The sequence below is a fragment of the Curcuma longa genome, chromosome 16, assembly GCF_044706935.1.
Source record: "Curcuma longa cultivar G26 ecotype Majalengka, Jawa Barat chromosome 16, ITB_CL_G26_1.1, whole genome shotgun sequence".
Taxonomy (NCBI): Eukaryota; Viridiplantae; Streptophyta; class Magnoliopsida; order Zingiberales; family Zingiberaceae; genus Curcuma; species Curcuma longa.
In genome coordinates this window covers 1539-18695 of record NC_133876.1, presented here as the reverse complement: position 1 = coordinate 18695, position 17157 = coordinate 1539, and the positions used below count along the sequence as shown (strand labels likewise).

Sequence of the window (17157 nt, the reverse complement as noted above, 5' to 3'; positions counted from 1 at the left end):
AGTTCTTCAATTTGTAATTTTAGTAAGGAGTTTTCCTCCTCAAATTTCTCAACTTGAGTGGAACTTCCCTCCTGTAGCTCACAAGTGGGAACTAACATGGTCTCCTCCTTTATAACTTTCAACTCATTTTGTAGTATTTCGCTTTTAATTTAGACTTCGCTAAAGCATTTGTTAAGTATGCAACAGTAGATTATAGTTTATCTAACTTGAGAGATGTTACCACATCATCACTAGATGATGACTAATATGACGTTACGATCTTCTCACTTTCACATGAACTACTGTCATTGTCATTTAGTGCCATGAGAGTCAGGTATCAAGTTGTCTTTCTACATCTTCTTCATATGAGATGGATGAAGAAGAGTTATCTCATGTGTCTTTTATTGGTTTCTTCTTTTTTGATTTCTCCTCTTGTAGCTTGGGGGTAGTCTGCCTTGTAGTGATCCTTCTTCTTATATTCAAATCACACTTTCAAATTTTGATTTGGACTAAGTCTTACCATTCTTTTTATTTTCTTTGAAGAACTTCTTCATATCCTTCTTGTTGTATACATGGCTTCGTCTCATCATCCTCTTGATGAAGTTTGCCACTTTCATTCTCTTGCTCAAACTCTTAGGAATGTTCCTTCTTCTTCTCCCTTTTCTTTTCTTTTTTCCTTGCTTTTTCACTTACAACCAAAGTCATACCTTTCTCCTTATGGCCAAAATTGGCTTGCCCATACAGTTCTAATTTATAAAATAGTTCATCTAATTTAAAATTAGATAAGTTCCTAGATACCTTATAGGCATCTACTATGGATGATTATAAGGAGTTTCTAGGAAATACTTTTAGTGCATGCCTAATGAGGTCTTAGTTCTTCATACTTTCTCCAATTGAATGGAGTCCATTGAGGGGTTCCTTAAACCTCCCATATAGTTTGTTGACCGTCTCATTATCCTTCATTGCACAGTTTTGCATTTAGTTTATGAGAAGATTCCTCTTGACGATTCTTGAGTTTTAGATCTTTCCACTTCATCGAGCTTTGAATTGTATTTTGGTAACTTTATCTTTTTGCTCCATTTCATTATTAAGAGATATAGTAATTATTACTATAATCTCTTCATTAAGAGGTTTCTCCACCTCTGAAGTTAATTTCGAAAAGGAATATTAGTGGTATTTCGGGGAGCTATCCACCTAACAGATCACAGGCCTTGGATTAGCACCCTAGGGGTGTGAATCAAGTAAATCATTGTGTTGTGTTTTATTTGGCTGCTATTTGATTTAGTGTTTTGTTTTGAAAAGAAAAATAAAATTTTAAAATATGTGATATTCACTCTCCCCTCTATCGCTCTTTACGATCGTACAACAACTTTGTGATAGACAAGTTGCACGAAAGGAAATTAACATACAACACATATTTATGCTAAAATGATTGAAAGTCCCTTTATGAGACCTATACTAGGGGGGTGTTTGGTTTAAGGTTCCCTAGATGTAAATGTTCCATTGAGTTCTCAGCCTTACCTTGCCTTTGGGTTTAGATGGTGAATGTACATATGCGGTTGGGATAATTGAAAATTGGGGGTGGCAAAAATGATCTATGGAGGTCCTTTTTGCCAACAAATTACACATCTACCCTTGTGAAAAATATATATGAATTTTTTCAAATTTTTAGTAAGGGTAAATAAATAAATGAACATCCAAAATACAACCTCAACTATACATTTACATATTTTCAACCCCAATTTTCCATTAAAAAAATACAACTATACTCCTAGATATGTATTCAATGGTCATTAAATCTCAAGGACTATGTAGACTTTTATATAATTGCAATATCTTTCTTGGAGATTAGTTCTCCCTTTACTTTCATTGATGTTAGGTTATTTTATATTAATCTCTAAATAAAGTTTAGTACTTTATCTTCCAAAACATACACACAAATTTATGTTAAGTATATAAATCAAAGGTATATTGGACAAATTTGGGATTAACCTTCTCAAATAGGCAATTGCCTTTATTACTTTGCTTACTTTGTTTGAATGAATATGAGACAATTTTATAACTGATACTTGAGAGCTCAAACATACTAATATTGCCACTATGTGTAGCTATGAAAATGATTATTGGATTTGATTGTAAGTGAATATACCTACTAATGTTTTTTTATAAAAAATCTAGATAGGGGTTTTGATAAAGAAAGAATGAGTATGTGTATAACTCTAGTTAGACATTTGGTATTTCACTATTACCAAATGTGAGAGGAAAGAATACTGTTGGTGCAGTGTTGGTGCAATCGCAATCGTGTTACTATTTGTATGCATTAAGTTTACAAAATATTAGTAGATGAACATGCAAAATTTGGTTGATAATGTGAATGTATAAGACATACAATGGATGTGAAGTTCTAGAAACTAGATTTTGTCCTTGCGCAAGCTGGTGAAGTCTTGGAAGACATTGAGCTGTCAGAGATTAGGTGAGATTGTAATCTCAAGGTTCACGTGTTTTAGGCAAGTGTAAATTTGTCTTGTAGAGAGCCTTCAACCTAGGAATATGAGTTCCTAGTTGTAGCTGGTAAGCAAGCTCAATCCTAGAGGTTTACAGAGGTGTGAGTAAAATCGGAATCCTCAAATAGATTGATTTGACCGGTGGTTAATTCAGTCAACTGGAGTGTTAAGTTGATTATAAGTTAGTTTTTTGAGTAGATTGGATTGCAGATAAGAGGTGTATGACTCTTTTATTTGAATTTGAGCTAACTGAAGAGATTTCAATTGAAGATTTTAGTTGACTGAACAATTTTGAAAAGTAGTTGTCCATTCGTTGAAAACATTTCTATATAACTATCATGCACATTTCTTTTCATGAACAATGCACCAAAAACATAACTAAGTTTCAAATTTGTGTATCCAAAATTAACACGACTGATTGTTGTCAAAAGACTTCTTCTACAAGCTCAGTAAAATCTTTTTTTGTTCTTAAAACTTTTATCTTACAAAGAAGATATTATGAGGTTTCTCTACCTTAGCGAAGGAAATTTTCAGTGGGATTGTGGGAATCATCCACTTAATGGAATGTTCATGTCAGTCATGGAATAGGCTTGTTAGTATTGCATCTTCTTGTTTATTATTATTATTATTATTATTATTATTATTATTATTATTATTATTATTATTATTATGTTGTGGTTACTCTCACATGAACAAACACACAAGAATCCCGTGAATCACCAACAAATTTGTTTAGCATTGCAGAAGTGCTAGAGAAAGTGAAATTTGAATTTGTAGGTCAAGGCCCTATTCCCCCTCTTCTCTAGCCCCCCTCTCCTCTAGCTTTCTAGTCATCATTGATCCAGGATCCTCAACAAATGCAAGTAATAATACTGTAACATATGTAGCATATAGCATATGATGCATATCACAAGTGTTTTATGCAACTAATAAAGGGTAATAAATGTTTGATCTTAACTTTATTATTATGTGAGACAACCCTAGAAATATGGTTAGTCCCAATTTGGTAACCTTTGTATTTGTTTCATGGAATTTTGATTTTATGTTTTCTATCTTAAAATGTCTCAAAAGTACTGAGACATCTAGAAAAGCAAATCAAGTACAAACTACAAAAATAGAGATAAAGGAAAATCATGAGTTGATGATTATCACATTATTTTGTATTTATTTGTGGATCGATTATATTTATCTTTGTGATGAGACATAATTGTGGATACAAACAATTGAGCAACTGAGATCATAAGGGATGAGAATATGATGAATAATCTAGGGTTCAACATACTATACATGTACCAGAGACTTTTTTTTTAAAAAAAATTTAGGGTTTAGGGTTTAATGTTTAGACTAAAGGAAGTGAAAATTCGAAGAAAAAAAAAATTTAATGCTACGTGCTCACGGGTTGTTTATGGTGGGTGTGCAGGGTAACAAAAATTTATACTCGTAATAATATATTATAAGTGAGCTTTCAGTATGTTGGCCACATGAACTATTTATCTAAGTACTAATTGTGGAGAGATTGAATATGTTTATCTCATTATGTGCAAGTGGGAGATGAAGGATTAATGGATTGTGCCCATCCATGAAGAATCAACTAAATTCAATATTCCTTCACTTAGTCAAACATAAGCAACATATAAAAAATTTTAAATGAATATTTATGTTTGAATAGTCAGATTCTGAAATTCAAAGTAGTATATTTATCATCCTTTGGTAGATTAATCCAAATTCCATAAACATCTTTAGTTCCCTTTTACTTAGCTAAAGTTTAATTGTCATAGTCAAAATGAATCCTTTGATGTGAATTGTAAATGCCACGTTCAGCAAAATCTATGTTTATAATGCATGTTGCCTATGATATATAACATAAACAGAAAAGAAATATATTTTGTATATATCAAGTGAAGAAAATCTTTCTACTTACAAATTAGTAATATTGCTTTGGTAATGGTACCATACACTTTGTAGAAAAATCTGAATGTTAACATAGTTTAAGAGAAAAACAGTCTTTGGTCAAAATGAAGAGGATTAATTGATATTCTGAGTACTGTTTTTTTTGTTTTTTCTTGAGATCATAGATTTTGTATGATTAATTTTTTCTATGTGCAAAATTCCTTGACTCATATGCAGAAGCAATCGTTTCTCCACTTGATTCTTTGGGACAGCTTCAAGAGAATCTAAACTCTGTCAGCAAGGGCAGTGATATACCTAGTTTAGTTCCTTTTCCAGCTGCAGATGTCTCTCCTTTTGGAGAATCTAGAATTTCCACTTTTAACATATCAGCGTCTCAGTGTACAAGCAGCATGGGTAGTCAGAGAAGCTATCAGACAGATAAATCATGGAATTTTGTTACGAGTTCAACGTCATACAATTCAAGAGAATGTACAGCATCAGGGAATGAGGTAACTCACCTAACATAGATTAAATGTACAAATTCAATAATAGATTGCTTCACCTGAAATGCTAAGTGTTGCAGGTTCACATTGATTCTGTATGTGTAGGGAGATATACATGGGAAACTTGAAAGACACAAGAAAGAAACACTTGCATATGCATGTGAGCCCTATTTGAAGTACACATGGGAAGAAATTGTTGCTGCTACCTCATCATTCTCTGAGGCTAACATGGTTGGAGTTGGAGCAAATGGTAAAGTTTATAGGGGGAGTTTCCATCACACAGTGGCAGCGGTAAAGGTGTTGCACTCAGATGCAGGATACAGCATAAGGCAGTTCAAGCAAGAGGTGTTGCTTTCTTTTCTTTAATTCCAATATCTTAACTGCCTGATACTTTATATAGTTTTATATTCTTCCAGTAATGTCTTTCAAGTGCCTAATTTGTACTTTCAACCCATCAGATTAAAGTTCTTACCAGAGTTCGTCATCCCCATGTGCTATCGCTGCTCGGAGCTTGCCCTGATAAGGGCTGCTTGGTTTATGAATACATGGAAAATGGTAGCCTGGAGGACAGATTACAATGCAAAAATAGTACAATTCCAATACCATGGTTCTGTCGCTTTCGAATAGCCTGGGAAGTTGCATCCGCTCTCGTGTTTCTCCACAACTCAAAGCCAGAACCTATTATTCACCGAGATCTTAAACCTGCTAACATTTTACTTGACAATAATTTTGTGAGCAAGATTGGTGATGCTGGTCTTTCCACTTTGCTTCCTACAACACTTAGCTTGTCTTTGTCTACAATACATAAGGACACTGCTCCCGTTGGCACATTCTTCTACATGGATCCTGAGTACCAGAGAACTGGCTTGGTTTCACCCAAGTCTGACACCTATGCACTGGGAATGGTGATCTTACAGTTACTGACTGCAAAACCACCAGTAGGTCTTACCCTTCTCATTGAAACTGCATTGGAAAATGACTCGTTGATGGAAGTTTTAGATTCCAAAGGTGGGCGGTGGCTGGAAGCAGAGGTGAAAGAACTAGCTAAACTTGGAATTAGTTGTTTAGAGCTAAGGAGCAAGGACAGGCCCAACTTGAAGGAGCAGGTTCTTCCGGTGCTGGAGAGGTTGAAAGATAGAGCTGAACAAGCTCATTACTCAGTACATGAATTCTGTCCCCCCAAACCATTTTATTTGTCCACTTATGAAGGTACTCTCTCTCTCTCTCTCTCTCTCTCTCTCTCTCTCTCTCTCTGTTATTATATTTTTATTATTACTGCATAGTAAGTGATGCCTTTAAATCAGCAGAAGAGATAAAATATACAACTTAACCATTCTGCTTCTCAAAGACAACACAACTAATTCTGCACAACCACTAACATATAGGAGAAACCACAACATTTAGTTCAACAACTCAAATAGGATAGAGCCACTAGAGAAAACTCATGAAAACTTTGCCCTTTAAAAGTTTTGCCTAGCTCTTGAAGCAAACTTCTATCTTCTACCTTACGGAGGCATCACATTCAAATATTAGTTAGATAGGAAGTTTGCCATCTTATTTTATTTATTTATTTTTGGATGAGTAAAGTTATATACCATGTATCAAAATGTACAAAATGAGGCTTTAGGGGTTACTTATGTCTGATGAAGTATCAGATTTGAGTAGACGCCTAAAGACTTATATACATGAAGCTGCACACTCTTGTATATCCTCTCAACATCTAATTGTCCCTCACAAAAAAAATATGGTTACGTGCCCTTCATATATAGTGTATCACTAATGACAAGGCCAAGTGATGGGTCTTTGTCAACGTCTTGCTCCCACGGTAGTGCTAGCCAAAAACTCTAAGCGTCCGACGATATGAAGATATTTTTAGGCGCATATGGAGTCGGCTTCAAATCCTCCGCAATAGTTCTGCGAGAGGGGGGCACCAATGGCGTAGCCAGGATCTTTAACTGTCCTGGGCTAAATTATAAAAAAAAATAATACATGTATAATAAACATTTAACAAACATATAATATTTACATACCAATATCCTTTTATAGAGTTCAAATTTCATATAAAATACTTCAATATTTACTTAAGTTGTGCTTGACGAGATTTTAGAGTATAAAACTCGTCTATTATTGATTCCAAGTCTATTTTCTCAGACAATTGTCGTTCTATGTAGAGAATCATGCAATCGGAAAGTAAATCATCATCCATCTTGTTGCGACGTGTCGTTTTGAGAAATTTCATGGCTAAAAAGGCTCTTTCTGCCGTTGCAATTGATACAGAAAGAGTCAATACAAGACGAATTAATCTCTGAATCATAACATAACTCTCAGCCTTTTTGGTCACAATGATTTCTCTATATAATGCAGAAAGAGTAGAAATTTATTGAAACTCAGGATCATAAACTATGTCAAATTGATAGTGTTCCAATTCAGCTTTCAAAGCATGAATTTCTTGTTGAGTGAAATCAATAGGATAAAATTTTGATGCAAGTTTGCAAATGTCGTCCACATTAAATTTTTTAAATGAATTAGTACGATCTAAAGCTAAACAAAGAGTAAGAAGTTCCATTGTTGCCTCACTGAGTCTATAATTTAATTCCATCATTTGAAAATCTATTGCAACATTAAAAATATCATAGTGATAATGATGCTCAACTGTGACATGATTCTGTTGTTGACAATAACGACTAACTTTATAACCACCGCTCATATTAGGCATCTCAATATTATGTCGTTCACAAAAAGCCTTTACTTTTTCAAAAAATTCATCTCATCCATCTTCTCTAAATTTTAGAAGGATGGCTTTTGTGGTTGAGACAAATTTTAAAGCATTCACAATGTCTTGTGATTTATTTTGTAGAGCTTGACAAAGAATATCAGTGGTTTCTAAGATCTTTTCCATCAAAAACAAATATGCAAATTGAAAATGTAATTGTAGTTGGCAATATCAATTTGTCTGCCTACGCCTACCTATTTATATTTTCTTTTTAATATAAATTTTTTAATAAGGGAATAATATAATGTTTATCTTTAATAGGGCTAACGGTTAAGGGAACAATATAAATTGAAAGAAAAAAATAATAGCAAGCTTCAAAACTTGCTGCGGCGGCTATAACTGAGAAAATGATTATAAAATAAAACTCAATTGCTAAACTGGAAAACGGAACAGAAAGGAAATGAGATGATCTTGGACCTATGACGTTGAATAGCTTGAAAAATAGATCCCAACTGAGTGGCCTTTGTTGTCGTTATGAGACTGAGCGGCTCCTTGATGCGTCGAATGACAAATAAAAGAAAACTCTTTTTTTTCCTTCCATCAAACCATGTAAGTAGAGTTTTTATTAAATTTGGGTTGTATTAGCTTTAATTGTTAGGATGGATTGGGCTCTAGACTGTACTGGGTTGGATTGACTCCATATACTTGGACTCCAATTGCTGGGTATATTGGCTCTCATTGTGAACCCTACCTACACCCTTGGGGGGCACTGGAAGAATAGATGTTTGTGCCTCAAACGCCTATCTACAAAAAGTGTACAGTGTAGGATTGAATTCAACGTTAGAGGGGGGAGGGGGTAAATAGAGTTACAAAGTTTACGAGCTTTAAAGGCCGAAAAATAATTCTAAGAATATTGACGGAGTCATACAGCGGAATAAAGATAAACAATTAAATTAAGTTTTTTAAGAGCAATAATATTTTCTAGGTTAACAGATAAAACATGTAATAATTATAAGGACGTGCAGTATAAATAAATTGATTCTTATTTCGATTAACTTTTTTATAGAAAGATTTTAGAGGTAGAGAAATTTTAAAAAGAATCTAAAAATAAAGCATAATAATACTGGACGTTGTGGTCACCCACCCCTTACTCTAGTCGTCTACGAGACCTCAACTCCAACCGTCGAAAGTTATCTTCAGCCAGTCACTTAAGCTCCCTCCCGGTCGTCTGGAATTGTTGAACTTTGCCTCACACTTGATGTGCATAATCAGTATGGTATAGATTTTAACTTTACTCGTGTATATCATGGCTAGATGCTCAGCTTCCAATTGACCCATCTAGTGTGATTTGTCAAGCCACAATTCCCAACTGCCTCCAATTAGACTTGTCTGGCAAACCACAGCTCCCAGTTGCCTTCACATAGACTTGTCTGCCAAGCCATAGCTTCCAGCTGCTTTCACTTAGACTTGTCTTGCCTAGTTTTCAACTAGGATTTTTTGTTTGGTTCCCAACCAAGACTTCCAACTGCTTGATTACTAGCTAGGACTTTGTACTTGCTTAACTTCACTAGAACTTAGCCATTTTGCCTGATTCCCAACTAGGACTTCCATCTGTCAATTGACCTTCTTTGTTTAACATAAAATCATTAATTCACAACAGTCTAATTTTATATTTAGTTATACATCAAAACACTGAGTTCACTGTGGTGTTCTCAGCACCAACACACAATCAATCCTCTTGACAATCCTGCCTATCTCTAGTGGGAAGTCTTCGTAATGACTGCATGACTTGGCTACAAATAAGTCTTCCACACCATTCGGGCCCACGACATCTGGGACTAGGCCGTTTGAAGAAGTCAAACACCCGAGCTACCCCTCCATCCTTTGCAAACCAATCTGTCAGTCTCTGGCGACCTTGCAACCTCTAGAATGAAATCCTGTATATGTAGCAAACACTAAATCAGAAGAGAATCTGAATGGGTTGCCTGCCAAATCCAAAGACCTTTGTGACTCAAATAGGTGTGATGAACCCACTTGATCCAGAGTGCGTCCTCCTCCTGAATCCGTCGTAGAACCTTGGCTAGGAGAGCCAAGTTCCATGCCTGCAAGTCCTTGAATCCCAGGCCTTCCTCGTCCTTTCGTTGGCACATATATACCCAAGACATTGGGGGTGCTTGGACGCCCACATGAAAAATTGACAGATAAATGCAATCGATGATGCCCTACGGTATTTGGTAGAATGGACATCCAGAAGCACTCGACCCCTAGAATCATTGTTGGCATAATATGACGTCTTCTTCGGCCAAGCATTGATCTGTTTGATCAGTGAGTCAAGTAGGGTTGGGGGGGGGGGGGGGGGATAGTCAAAGAGGCGGAAACACTCAACAACAAGTGGTATCCCAAGGTATTGGAAAGGCATAACACCCTCTTGAAAACCTGTGATGGAAAGAAGTTGCCTACGTGTATGCTCATCCACTTCAGCTACGTAGATGTTCGACTTTAGTCTGTTAACTTGAAGTCCTGCCGCTGCCCCAAAATCACTCGAACAACTACATCGCCACAGTTGAAAAGTAGAATATCATCAGGATAGGCCAGGTGAGCTAGTGTGAGATGGCCAGACTGTGGGTGGAAGCTGAATCCGGACTTGATGGTGTACTGTTGCAGCTGTAGATCTCAATACAAATGCCAAACAGATAGGACGATAAAGGGTCTTCCTATCTCTGTCATCGGGCACCTCTGAAGTGACCAAAAGTCCTGCCATTAATGACCAGTGAGAAGGAGGTAGTGATCACACACTCCATGATCCAAGTCACAAACTCCTGGGGAAGTTTGCTGTCTTATTAGCTCCAATGTTGCAGAAGTGGATGTCGTATGATACATGATTCCAAATTTGCTTACTAGTTATGTTTAGGGAAACATACCATGAATGTGAGTCTTACCAGAGTAGTTCCTAGCTAAATCAATTTGTTAATGCAAAGTTAGGCTGTCTACTGTATCCTTAAACTCTGGGAATCCTTGTATGCTTATGCATTTACAGGAGTTTCATGATGATTTCACATCAAATATCCTATTTTGTTTATAGCCAAACCAGCATGAATATTTATTGTTATATGATTCTCAGGAAAAGACCATGATTGCTCTTTGATAATCAGAAGTTGAAATGCTTTGAAACATACCATGAATGTGAGTCTTACCAGAGTAGTTCCTAGCTAAATCAATTTGTTAATGCAAAGTTAGGCTGTCTACTGTATCCTTAAACTCTGGGAATCCTTGTATGCTTATGCATTTACAGGAGTTTCATGATGATTTCACATCAAATATCCTATTTTGTTTATAGCCAAACCAGCATGAATATTTATTGTTATATGATTCTCAGGAAAAGACCATGATTGCTCTTTGATAATCAGAAGTTGAAATGCTTGGTCAAATTACAAAATTTGTACTTGTTAAGGGGGAGTTATTCCCGCACGCAACCCTAGGTAGCATCTATATATGTTATTAATCAATCAGGCGATATTACACAAACACCATTACTTTAGAATATTTTGGTTAGCAAATCCACTAGATAATCATTGGAGCTAACAAATGAAGCAAGTCCATGAGATGATTATTGGAGCCAATAAATGAAATGAATGATCTTATTAGATTGCACTTTCTTTCAAACGAATTGACAATCAATCTTTAATTTTTATATGATGTCCTTTTATGAAACACTAGGTTGAGGTCATGTGCATAGCAACTTCATCGTCACAAGCTTTATTGACTCTGTAGGTGCATATCCTAGCTTACAAGTAACTTTGTCTGCAAAAAATATGGAAATCTATTACAAGTAACTTTATAGATCAAGGATTGTTCCTTAGGCACCAAGGTAATTGCAGCAATATTATCTTCAAATAATCTGAGAACATTTTCTTAATTAATTACATTATGCTAATAACACACCAATAGGCATGAAAAATGTATTATTAAGATCTGAAGAACATCTTTTCACAGCGTGGCCGTTGATTTGTTACCAAACCCAGTTGAATGTCTGAGCCATTGTTATTCAATAATGGACATCAACATCCACAAGGTGTTCAACAATTAGTTGTTTATCATGTTTTTCATGCACTACAAAGTGTGGATTTGTAATTTATGTCTTCAAAATATAAAGTGAAATCACACTCGAATTTTTGCAGACCGTAATGGATGATCCCTGTATTGCTTCTGATGGTTACACATACAACCGTAGTGCGATCGAGATATGGCTCAGCAAGAACGACAAATCCCCAATCACAAATTTTCCATTTCCGCATAAAGACATTATGCCTAACAATTCCCTTCTTTCTGCTATTAGAGATTGGAAGACTAGAAAAAATGACACAATGATTGCTCCATCTTGAAAAGCCATGACTCTTGAAAGGTGAACACCTTAATCTGGACAAGTTTTTCACCTGTGAATTTACACAGAAAATTCATCGTGGTGCCAATGTGAATATAAAGAAAACTGTTTCAAGGACAATTTTACAATATGCTCCTGTAAATGCAAAAACAGTGAAGTTTGATGTATTGTGTTCTGTTGAGAGATGAGATTCTTTTAACAGTGGTGTAAAAAGAGGATGACTGGTTTTGAAAGTGAATTTCTTGTGCAATCATGTAAATGTCCGTTTGCTGGACAAAATTAAGTTGTTCTATGTATCTGATATGTAATTAAGTTGTTCTATGTATCTGTTATGTAATTAAGTTGTTCTATGTATCTGATATGTAATTTGATAGATACAGATTCATTATTTCACGGTGTGAATGTCTGTTGACCGACCTTCATGAAACGGGGAGATTGTCTTAAGAAATTCTAAATCAGTGAAATGCTGCATGTCCAAATTAAATAGTTTTAGAACAAGGAAGAGTTCCTCTGCACGTTAGGATTTAGTGTGGTCGTGTTATTTTCCAAACTTGTCTATCTCCATCAGATTTCATTATCAGTCAGCATTAGCGAGCAAGCTATTTGTCAAAGCCGGTGAGATTTGGAGATTCTTGTAAAGGATTGCTCTATTTATTATCTTTCATTACTATACGACCAAACCAAAATGCTGTTCAGGGTAGTGTTATTTTTTTTAAAAAAATCTTTTATTTGTGAAAGTGAAAATTTAAAATAGAAAATAGGAAAATAGTAGGTAAAATTATATATATATATATATATATATAAAATATCATAATAGGAGTTTTAGAAAAAGATGCCTCACCTAAATTTTGTCGTAAATATTTTAAATTTATTAGGTGATATATATTTATATATATATATATATATATATATATATATTTTAATATATATATATATATATATAAAATATATTTATTGGTAATAAAAAGTTAATTCATAGATCCCTTCAACCTAAGCTCTCACTCGATTAGGACCTTTGTAACGACCCTTTATTTTATTAATTGAAACTTCTACACTTCTCTTTGTGGCACATCAAAATTATAAATAATATGTTAAAGTAATACATGGAAGCATGATCAAAATATCAAGCAAACTTAACAAATAATTCCTATTTTTTAGAGTAAGCATGAAAGTCGTGTAAATATTAAAACAAGGCATGGAATATAATTTTTAGACATAATAAACATACTAGAAATATAAGATAGCTATAAGTATTATCAAACAACTAAGTTATAACTTTGTCAACATTAAGTTTCATAATATTGATTATAGATGCTAACTTTTTGCCCGTATTCATATTATGATGTTTCTACATTGCATACAATCATTAAAAATATAAATAAAGCCTCAAGGGCACAGTGCAACGGTTAGACCCATTAACGACAGATTAGATATATGGAGTTAGAAACTCAGATGCGGTGAATTTGTGAGAATATTTCCTCGAATGGGCAGTGGATCTGAGAATATTGTCTGTTAGGCTAGGGCACCATCTGCGCTTTCTCGATATATCCTAGTAGGGGGCAGTCCGGTGCACGAAGCTCCCGCCATGCGGGGTCCGGGGAAAGGATCCATTGTACGCAGCCTTACCTTGTCTTTGGCAAGAGGCTGTTTCCAGGATTTGAACCCGTGACCTCTAGGTCACATGGCAGCAACCTTACCGTTGCACCAAGGCTCTCCTTCTCGATATATCCTAGTAGCCGGTGGAAAATTTTCATGGGGGCCAAATCGATAATGACTAAATTACCAATCTAGTCAACTAATTATATATAAAGAAACAATATAATTTAAAAAATTTATAAATATTTATGAAAGTAAAAATCCATGAAAATTTATATGCATATATATCAAGGTATCCTAATCCTAAACAATATTAATTTTCATATAAAATCATATATCTTAAAATTTAGGCATAAAACTCAAATAAGTTAAAGAGTAATAATAGACTGCATGAAAAATGTAACATGAAACTCAATATGACACACTCCATGCAGTGGGGCCCACATCCATGCAGTTGAGTGTGTCATGTTGAATTTTATGCGATATTTTTTATATAGTGTATCATTTTTCTAAGTTAAAATATATCATCTATGTTTGAATCACCTATTCATATCAGTTTCATAACATGTATATCAATAAATTATAAGTATTAGGTTCACTAGCATATAATTTTGCCAAATTTATGGTCCTGAAGATATGAAGTGCCAAATTATGCCCTAAACATGATAATCATGTATCAATATGATACCTAGCAAATAAGTTATCATCCGATCATTTATCACATTCAATTTAATCAAGCAACATGCATTGAATACATTATGGCATATAAATTAATTTAATATGAAGAGGAGCCTTGACGCAATGGTAAAATTATTAGAGTGTGATTTTATGATCACGAGTTTGAATTGTGAAAATTGTCTTTTGCAAAGAAGGATAAAACTACATATGATAGATCCAATATAGTCTGATCCTTCTTTGGGAATTTACATTGGCAGAAACTTTGTACACTTGACTACCCTTTATATAATTAATTTAACATAAGTTTGATTAATCATGAATAGTATTCTATGATTTTCAATTCATGCAAAATATATATATATATATATATATATATATATATAAAATAAAAGTTGTGTGATGCCTAGATGATTTGTCAACTCATTAGGAGTGAGTTAACAATTCCCCGCACTTCGTTGGTACACCGTAATCCATCTAAATTAATGAGATGCTATTCTTTGAAGCAATACAATGGGTCTCAAATGGGATAACTAAAGTTATTCACTAAGGATCCTTCTCTAGTTATCATACTAGGCTTGATGTTCTTGTAGGCATATCTTAACCTAGAGAATTCTTGTGATTTGACATTGCAGTTGAATAGACCCCTATGATATGTGTTAAGGCCTTGTTCTTAGGCATTGGTTTCGACTTTATCATAAATTAGTCTTGACTCCCTAAGATCACGTCTAAGTATTTGGAGCCTCCAATAAACTTCTCTAGGTTTTTTTTTTTGTTTTTTTTAACTTAAAGTTTCTAAACTTAGGGTTCTCCATCTCTACCTATCATTGAACATGAGTAGACTTTAGCCTTAACTTTTCTAAGTTCCAGTTCTTGGGAATTAGTCTTTCTCTTGGACCTATCTAATTAAAAACTAAGATTAAGTATTAAAATTTGTAATTTAGAGGTTGAAGAAGAATTTGTTCCCCTTGTGGATCTTTTGAATTCCACCTTAACTTGAGCTTCCCTTCTTTGCATTTTCCATGTAAGTTTGATGAGGGACTGGTCTTGGGATTCAATGCCTTGAGTTTCTTGTGCTTGTAAAGATTTGTCATCAAGGTTGACCATGTTGTTCCACAAATCTTTTACATCTACACACTTTTTGAGCTTCAAAATTTCAATTTGATCTTTTGTCCACTTATTCCTTTTACATTTTTTTTTTGTTCTTATCTTTTGGAGATTCAAACTCTTCTTGTATTGCAAATCCTATTTGAAGTCAATTTGAAAGTAAACTTCCATCTCTCCATGAGTTGAAATCTTCTTCATATTCTAGTGTTGAAAATTGAATACATGTCATTAGTCTTTTTACTAGAGAACGCATGCACTCTTATATCACTTATAAGGATTGATGGTTAGGTCCGATCGAGAATACTTGAGTTTGACTAGACGTGGAGGGGTTGATAGTTGATACATTCTTACAAGTACACAAATACTATACTTGTTTGATGTTAGTAGGCATGCTCGTGCCCCCGGGGCATAGTTGAGTTGGTTACGATAGGGCAGATTTACTGAAGTGGACAAGGATCGAATCTCAACGAAGCCGAGGCAATACCCTCCCCCGTCGTGGCCAACTGCAATTTCTCGATTTATCTGCTCATAGATGGTCGTGGGGCTGATCGTGTGAGGCCGCTAGAGTGGCAGATTTCACCTTTTGCCCCCGGGACATAGTTGAGTTGGTTACGATGGAACAGAGTTGCTGAAGTGGACAGGAGTCGAATCTAGGCGAAGCCAAAGCAATGCTCTTCTTCGTCATGACCAACTGCAGCTTCTCAATTTACCTTCTCACAGATAATCGTGAGGCCGACCGTGTGAATTAAGCCGCTGGGGTGGCAAATTTCATCTTTTTGCTAAAGTAGTAGGCATACTCGTGTGTACCAATTGATCATGTCAAGTATTATATGCAGTACAAACAATGATAATAAAAGAAACACACACACTACACAATGCAAGGACGTAACATGGTTTGGAAACTTCACTCCTAATCCATGATTGACTCAATTGGTGAGTGATTCTAAATAGATTTCACTAGACTTGCCCCTTCACCAAAAGTAATGAGGGGAATTTCTTACCATTTTTACATGTGATGACCATAATAAAAGCTCTCCTCCTTAAAATGACAAAATGTAAAGCTAAAAGTGAGAAGATTACCAAGAGCCTTTAAGCTTGTCCAAAACCTTGGAGACCTTCGAGAAACACAAACATTTGATTGCAAATGTATCAACAACAATGTCATGGAACCATGCGATCTCAAAGATCCTCAAGAGCTTTTATAGGAAACCCCTCTAATGGCTCTATTTTACACATTTGTTCATTAATCGGGTACAAATAGCCATTGAGCAACCAACAGGTATATGACAAATTTATTGGAACTCTTATCTGTTGGTGCAATTAACTTTCAAGATTTTGATGTTTGTTTGAGCAATATATTTAATAGAGTAGTCAAGGTTGGATAAGTAATTCAGTCAAAGTTGACTGAGTTAGCAAGGAGTTTAAGCAAGTTAAGATTGAATGAATGCTTAGAAGTGAGTGGTAAAGTCTAAGCATGTCAAGAGTAACTAAATGCTTGACAATCAAGTGTAAGTAAGAAGTCTTGATAGGTCAAGATGGATTTAGGCGAGTGTAAAGTTTAAGAAGGTCAAGAATGATTAGAAGTCTGGCAAATAGAAAGCCCTAATAAGTTGAGAGAATCCGATGTTAAGCAAGGGGAAAGTCTAGGTCAGATGATCCTCTTGGATAGTTATTTTAAGTAATTGGAATCCGTACGATAAGGAATTACTGTTGTTGCAATCATGCCCATAAGTTATGTTTTGACGTTTGACACCAATAAACCTTGGAGCACAAGATGAGATATCTAACTTGTGTGTTAAGTGTGCAGGA

The 17157-nt window shown here is 35.0% G+C and overlaps 1 protein-coding gene across 1 annotated transcript; it reads left to right on the top strand.

Annotated features, from left to right (window-relative positions):
* The first annotated feature begins 4681 nt into the window (after nt 1–4681).
* LOC141847745 (U-box domain-containing protein 52-like) lies at nt 4682–12279 on the top strand. The gene is given in 5 exon segments (XM_074735821.1): nt 4682–4882; nt 4982–5221; nt 5335–6026; nt 6028–6085; nt 11768–12279. Coding segments are annotated over 5 exon segments (1293 nt in total). The 5' UTR covers nt 4682–4783; the 3' UTR covers nt 11972–12279.
* Nucleotides 12280–17157: the final 4878 nt, after the last annotated feature.